This window comes from Epinephelus moara, chromosome 12, assembly GCF_006386435.1.
Source record: "Epinephelus moara isolate mb chromosome 12, YSFRI_EMoa_1.0, whole genome shotgun sequence".
Taxonomy (NCBI): domain Eukaryota; kingdom Metazoa; phylum Chordata; class Actinopteri; order Perciformes; family Serranidae; genus Epinephelus; species Epinephelus moara.
In genome coordinates, this window is record NC_065517.1 from 2022148 (window position 1) to 2030393 (window position 8246).

General features: G+C 42.2%; 1 protein-coding gene across 1 annotated transcript in view; it reads right to left on the reverse strand.

The window, feature by feature from the left end:
* Positions 1 to 8246, reverse strand: part of kcnk10a (potassium channel, subfamily K, member 10a) — an 84365-nt gene that overhangs the window by 10641 nt on the left and 65478 nt on the right. The window contains exons 5-6 of the mRNA XM_050058860.1: positions 2537 to 2729; positions 921 to 1063 (exon numbers count right to left, since the gene is read on the reverse strand). Coding sequence (XP_049914817.1) covers positions 921 to 1063; positions 2537 to 2729 — 336 coding nt within the window. The remainder of the gene's footprint in view (positions 1 to 920; positions 1064 to 2536; positions 2730 to 8246) is intronic.

Sequence of the window (8246 nt, forward strand, 5' to 3'; positions counted from 1 at the left end):
TTTTCCTTATCCGCTGTGAGGGTCCTAAGGACAGAGGGATGTCGTATGCTGTAAAGCCCTGTGAGGCAAATTGTGATTTGTGATATTGGGCTTTATAAATAAAATTGATTGATTGATTGATTGATTGATTGATTGATTGATATTACTGCAATCCTAAAATCATTACACTGTTACCTGTCTGCCACAAAATTAACTTTAATTTTTTTTTGTTAGTTTTTAAATCACTGAATGGCCTTATCCCATCTTATTTGTCTGACATGGTCAAGATATATGTACCTGCTGGACCCCTAAGATCCTCTGACTCTAGCCTCTTGATTGCTCTGCATATCAGAACTAAAAGACAGGCAGCCTTTGTTAATTATGCCCCTAAACTCTGGAACAGTCTACCTGAGGGTCTTAATGGCCCTATGTATGTTGAAACTTTAAAACAAAATGTTAAGACACACCTTTATACCATTACTTTCTCCCGAAATGTGTTTTTAACTGACGGTTGTTTTATCTTGTCTTAGCCTGCTATTTTAACTGGATTTTTCTCAATCTTCTAGTTTCATTTTTTAGCATGCATTTTTATCATATTTTTTACCATAAAGTTTTCTAAAGTGATCATTATCAATATCATTATTACTTACACTTGGCATCAAGCATATTCCACCAACCAAAAATTTGCTCAGAACTGTGATTGGATTGGGAAAGGACACAATGTCAGAAATTGTGACATTGACAGGCTAAATGATCAATCACTTCATAAACAAAATAATACATTATGTGTAGTAAACATGATTTTTTTTGTTGCAGCCATATTTGGTAAGTGACGAACCTAAAGATGCCAAAGTTTGTCCTACCCTGGTCAAGAATATAATATATAATAAATATCAGCATCTTCATCATATGAGCGTTAATCATTTCATATGAGAGCATACCTCTTCTTTTGTCTTTTTGGACAGCACTCTCAGCCAGTCACCAATCATATTCAGCACTGCAGCAAAGTAGGCCAGACCACCCAGGATCCAGAACCACACCAGTGGTCTGTACCACTTCCGGTACTGAATCCTTCTGTCTCCCCCTGATAAGAAAACAAGACATGAATGACTAAAGAAATGTACATCACTTTTCCACTTGAACACGGAATGAAGCCTAATGAGAAATTCACAGATGGGTTGATTTTGTTTTGTTCTGTAGTCAAAGTCAGCGATCTTTAAAGGTGAGGACACTGTCAACCAACACAAGCACTACAAGTCCATTAATGAATTCTGCTTCACACACGCACGGTTGCAAGCAGGCACACACGCACACACACACACACACCAAACTAGAATTACAGTCTTGCAGTTTTACACCTGCATGATCCAGTCAAGTTGTTGTGTTGTGATTAAATGGATGCTTCTCACACATCTTCCCCCAACAGCACAGAAGATCTATACAATACATTTCTGAGATATGACACTGAATATTGGCCCGAAGAGTGTTTTATGCATAACGTTATGATGTCACAGTGAAGTTGACCTTTTGGATATAAAATGTCATCACTCCATAATTTGATTCTATTAGACTGTTGAGTTTTGTAATAATTACCATATGGATTCTTGAGTTATGGGTGAGGTCACACTGACCTTGACCTTTCAGCTTTGATCATAAAATTCTAATCGGTTTATTCTTCAGTCCAAGTTGACATTTGTGTCAAATTTGAAGAAATTTTGTCACAGTGTTCTTGACATAAAGCATTGACCTTGACCTGTGACCACCAAAATCTAATCACTTCATCATTGAGTCCGAGTGAACGTTTGTGCCAAATTTGAAGAAATGTACTTGAGGTATTCTTGACATATCATATTCACAAGAATGAGAATGGCAGTCACATAACCTTGACTTTTGATCTATAACCACCAAAATCTAATCAGTTAATTGTGTGTGTTTAAGTGAGTATTTGTGCCAAATTTGAAGAAATTCCCTAAAGCTGTTATTGAGATGTTGCATTCACGATGAGTTTAATGAGTTGGATCCAAAGTCACAGGGACCTTGACCTCTGACCACCAAAATCTAGTCAGTTCATCACTGAGTTCAAGTGAATGTTTGTACCAAATTTTTTAAGAAATCCCTTTAAGGCATTCTTGAGATATCATGTTCAGAACAATGAGACAGAGAAGGTCACAGTGACCTTGACCTTATGACCACCAAATCCGTTCATTGTTGAGTTCAAGACCAAGGCAAATTTGAAGAAATTCCCTTGAGGCAAATTTGAAGAAATTCCATTGAGGCGTTCTTCAGATATTGTGTTCACAAGGATGGGATGGATGGACGGATGGACAGGTGGACGAACAGACAGAAAGACAGCATAATGCCTCCAGCCAGGGTTATCACCAGCGGGGAGGAATAAAAATAAACTGCAACTCCAGTCACTACAAATGTCATCTAAGTCTGATTCAACTTTTGACAAGTGTCCTGATGTATTAGTGTTTTATAACATGTAGAAAACTAATCAGATCATTCACAACATTTCCTTTAATGACTACTTTGACTATGAATGATAAACTCTCACCTGCGACATAGTCCCCTATTCCAACAGTTGTCAGAGTGATGACAACAAAATATGTTGCATCCAGAGCTGTCCAGCCCTCGATGTGTTTGAAGATCACAGCTGGGATGGTGACAAACAAGATGCAGCCAACCAGGATAAAGAGGAGGGTGGAGGCCACACGGATTTTAGTCTGACTGATCTGGTTGTGTTTATTCTGTGAGAAAAAGTCACACACACACACACACACACACAAATAATGAATTGATATTCTGGTACATTCCCATTGGAAACCATAATACTTGTCTTATTTTCAGCACAGTTTGGATAATATTTGGGCACCTTGGTGGCACTCCACAGGGTCTGTGAGAGGATTATGATGAATCAGTCACAGTGGCTTTATTATCGCGTCAGCACTACTATGCTCAGGAGGAGAATTGACCTGGAAGTTCATTCGTTCAACAGGGGGCAGTCACTCCTGCAGTTTGTTTCCTTTTATTTGTACCATGGTGAAAGTTTACTATGTTTTTGCAGGCCATATTTGTGAAGGCCAGTTACCAGTGAACCAAGGTTTTCTCTTTGGACTATTAAGTACACAACTATGTACACAACTGCTATGTTTAAGTAGTTACTAATGTGACATATTGCCACGAGGTTGCAGCCATCTTTGTTTGGGGGAAAGGGGGTTTGTATTCTCTGGTCTCTACACATTTGCAATGTAAAGAGCAGAACTTGAGTGAACTTTGGTTTTTCATGCTTCCTGATTAATTTCACAACCTAAAGATACATTTTGACTGAAGAATAATGAGGCTACCATGGTGTTTCGCTATTTTGAAGCCATTTCTGTTGATTCTAAGACCAAAATACAGGAGAGAACTTGCCCTTACAGACTGGATGCCTTAGATTTTCTGGTTGCATTTTGTGCGTAGTCGAAGACTGACAACAAGCTTTGCCTCACCTGTGCCATGTCCATGTCTCTTTTGGATGCCCACAAGTTGCACTGACTCTGCCTGGGTTGGCTTCACCTGGAGGAGACCAGCTCCTGCACTGCCTGTCTCTCGCTCCCCGGGGAGCAGTGTAACCAGTGGCTGCATTTCATCAAGCCTTACCGCCCTACCCCGGCTCAGAGCTAGTAGGCTGGAAAGCTCCATCAAAGTCCTGGCCAGAGTAAGATGAAAAGAATGACCGGCTGGTCTCTTCAAGGAGAAGAAACTGCATGGAGCCCTACCCTACCCACTACCCATGATATGCTCTGCCTTTTTGCTCAGACAAGGGGTTCAACGTGGTCCTGCAGCATGTGGTGTGTCCCACAATGGCACCCTTTTTGTCAGCAGGAGTGGGCAACACCACTAACCGCCAAAACTCTGGCAGCAGTGTATGTCGCCTACTCTACTGTTGAGGGCTAGGAATGAGACAAGGATGAACCGCTGCTTGAGGAGGCAGTCTGGGCTGTGTCATAAACAGTCTTTCCATTTGTTTTAAAACCAGTTGCTGTGGTCTGAGAGAGTAAAGCTAACTGCTTGCCTGTATGACTGTGGCCTCATTTGCAGCAGAGCAGCCTCTGCTGCCCCAGGAAAAGATCCAGTGCCGATTGCATGAGCCATACCAAACCTACCGGCTGCCTCTTTCCCACTGGGACTAGGGCCATAAATATTATATGGCCTTTAAGAGCTTCACTTCTAGAACTACACCTTCTGATACAAAGGCTGCTTCAAATGTTAGCACTACTGACCAGGCCTGCTATGGGTAACACTTTATGTGAATAGTCCAAGGTGTTACCTAGCTGTTAGTTCTGCTCAGGCAGAGACAAGGTTCCCTTTACCCAGCAGGAACTTTATTCACAGCACCGTTGACTAAATTGTTTGCATTGTTAGCCATATGATGTGTTTAGCAGGGTTCGCCATGTTAGCAATAGAAAAAAAATAGAACAGGCTGCAGTGAGAGTCTCTCTCCATGGGATATTTAAAAATAGCAGGTTTGTGCATTTAGCTCTCCTCAGGCAAGCGCAGGGGTTTAGTGTTGCCATAGCCCACAGGAACGACTCTGCAAAGCTTTGTTTCCTCTCCAAGTGAGGATTAGAATGTATAGAGTTCACATAATCCGGTTGGAATTAATACATATATTTTTAAACACTTGAAAATCTACTCATTACTCATAATGTATACTCATAATTATTATTATTATTTTTTATGAATGATGCGCCAGTTAGAGTGGCAGCAAGTCTAAGTAGCTCCTGTTTTTTAAGTCATTTTTGAGTGTGTCTTTTCTTTTTTAATGATTGTTAATTTTTCAAATGTGATGAGTAAAGTTGTGTACACGAGGGATGATCTTCTGGCTCTGAGAGAAATTACTTATGGAGTTAAACACCCGATACCGGCCGAGCTGAGGAAGCCGTTCCGAGGCTGCAGAGCAGGAGCAAAGTTAAAGGCTAGGAGGTGGAAATACAAGCCTTTCCTGCCATTGGTAATAATCGGGATAAACTGCTGGCATTGGTGAGGAGCCGACTCTACAGGGAGTGTAGTCTGATCTGCTTCACGCAGACGTGGCTGAATGACAACGTGCCTGACAGCTGTGTGAATCTAACGGGCTTCTCTACTGTGTGTGCAGACAGGGACACGACACACCTGTCCCACCAGGGAGAATAAGACACTGGATTTGTTTTATGGAAATGGCAAGGACGCCTACTGTGCCTCTGCCCTACCATCTCACGGCAGATCAGATCAGATCATAATCCGGTCTTTCTCCAGCCCACATACAAACCCTGTGTATTAAAGTTGCCTGTTAACACCCGCTTAGTCAGAAAGTGGTCCCTGGAGACCAGTGAGTCCCTCAGTCTCAGACTGGACTGTACTACTGGAGCCACAGGACAATAACATGGACATGGACAGTAGGGTGGATATTTTAACAGAATATCTAAACTTCTGCAGGAAGACTGTGATGCCAGTAAAGACTGTACGCTGCTTCCCCAATAATAAACCCTGGCTTAACGTCAACGGCTCCTCAATCAGAAAAAGCTGGCGTTCAAGCAAGGGGACAAGGAGAGGGTCAGTGAGGTTCAACATGAGCTGAAGGAGAGACTGTGACAAGCAAAGGTGGACTACAAAAGAAAGTTGGAAAGTAAGCTGCAGCAGAACAACATCAGAGAGGTGTGGAAGGGAATGAAGTACATCACAGGCTATTCAAAGAAGAATAGCCAGGTTATGGATGGTGACGTGGACAAAACCAACAACTTCAACCTGTTCTTTAAAGGTGCTGACACATCAAAGAACACACTACAAAGACTACATCCGATGGCCAACTAGCATGTATGTTCTGCGCCTGCGTAAGAGGAAATAACTCAAAAAGGGAAACCAGAAGTCCGAGGAATATATGAGATAAACAAAGTAGCAGAGTGAGAGAGTGGTACATCCTGTCAGCCGAGGGGTTTCCTATCTGTGCAGCCGAGCACCGCAGCACCTCCACGGACTATTACATCCAGACGGTCCTGGTGTTTCCTCCGCAGGCTCCACTTCACTCAGCTGCCCGACAAACCCGCTGCTTCTTCCCACTTTAAACTGAATAACAAACCGGGGCTCTGTGCTCCGGTTGGATCCAAATGGAGAGCCGCCGCTAGCTGGGAGGCTAGCGGAGGCTAACTGGCTGTGCTTCCCTCCGGTCATGCTGCGGCTAATGCTCCGCTAGCCTCCCAGCTAGCCCCGGTTTGTTATTCAGGTTAAAGTGGGAAGAAGCAACGGGTCTGTTGGGCAGCTGAGTGAAGTGGAGCCTGAGGAGGAAGCACCGGTTAGCCCCGGTTCAACCTGATCTCACAGAGATACGTGCAATGACCACGACCTCTTAACACTGCAGTCCGTGGTGGCAGCATGTAATGGGTTGAAATTACGTGCCAGTACCACGGAAACAATGCCAATGTAAAGTCAATTAGGATCCTTTGTCGTGGTGGACACACGGATTCCCTGATTCAACAACGTCCTGTATACACACAAAAACACTAAAGTATAACTCTAATATAATTTCCCACCAATAATAATAATAATAATAATAATAATAATAATGATAACATGATAGTTCAGCTGTACTAGATATTTGATATATTCAGTAGATCTATCTTTTTACGACCCTATTTTACAACTCTATTTTACAAGCCGCAAAAACCTAACGTCCCAAAAACGCCATTTCTAGAGTATTAGCTAAAATATCTGAAATTAGCCAACATCCTTGCTTTTTCTTAACATATTTCATCTAGGTGCAGTGTATTTACTAGTTCGGCTTTACTAGATATTAGATATATTACAACCCTATTTAGAACCCTACTTTGTAAATCAGAAGAACTACAACTATGTTGCTGATATGTATCAAGCTGCATGGCGCAGTCCTAGGGAATTGTAGTTTTCATTTTTTTTTTGTTTTTTTTTGTTTTTTTTTTGCAATTTTCTTTTTATTTTCAGAAGTATTGCATACAATCAAGACATTGCCAATGTTTACAAATAATCCAAGAAAATAAAAACAGTGCAGTCTTGGCAATACAGATACAATTTTAAACCATCATAACCTCAATACTCCTCTTTTCTGTCTTTTCCCCCGTTCTTTTTAATGTTCTCATATGTTTATAAAAAAATATGTAGTATATACCTAATTTTAAAATGTACGTGTATAAAAAGTTTATATAAAAATAATCTGAGAGTCCAAATAAATAAATAAATAAATAAATAAACCGCAAAAAACAATAACAAGAAAGTGCAGATGAAATACTCCTCATAGGTAGCTACATCCATGTGAGGCTGCTGACGTGCTGACGTATTGCGGTAAGCGAGTTGTGTCATTTCCGGTGTTTCTGTGACAGCGTCTCTGTACTGCTCTGGTGAATTCTACTAGCCTGCTTTCTGCTTTCTCACTTCAGTTGCTTTAACGTCTACTTCAAGTCTTAACCCACACTAGTTCTGTTTAAGCACTTATAGCTCTCCTCCTTTCTACGACTTTCTTGCTAATCTCTTAGCTGTTGTTTGCACGTTACTAGCCTTGGTAGCTACATTAGCTTTACAGTTAGCGATGGCTTCTCCCTCTGCTCTTTCTTGCTCGGTGTGCCAAATGTTCAGTTATGCCTCTGCCTCCTTTTAATTGTAATAAGTGTAGCTTATTTGCTGCGTTGGAGGCGAGGCTTAGTGAATTAGCAGCGCGGCTCTGCACCATGGAAAACCATTCAGTAGCTGCGGTCGTTAGACAGCCCCCTGTAGTCGGTGCGGAGCCACATAGCATAGCCTTAGCCTCTGCTAGCGGTCCTCCGGTAACACCTGTTCAGCCAGGAGGTTGGGTAACCGTTCGCCAGAGGCATAGCTCCAAGCCGAAGCCCACAGCTCACCACCAGCCTGTTCACGTTTCCAACCGCTTTTCCCCACTCAGCGACACACCCGCTGAGGATAAAACTCTGGTTATTGACTCCGTAGTTTTCTCTGGACCCCTCCCAAATCTGACCACTGATGACATGTTTAGATGCATGTCATCATTTAATCGCTGGCTGTCCAGGTGGTGTCCAGCAAACAATGTGGGTTTCGTAAATAACTGGCAAACTTTCTGGGGAAAACCTGGTCTTATTAGGAGAGACGGCATTCATCCCACTTTGGATGGAGCTGCTCTCATTTCTAGGAACCTGGCAAATTTTATTAGTAATTTAAATCCCTGACAACCCAGAGTTGAGATCAGGACTCAGAGTCGCAGTCCTATACGCCTCTCTGAGCTT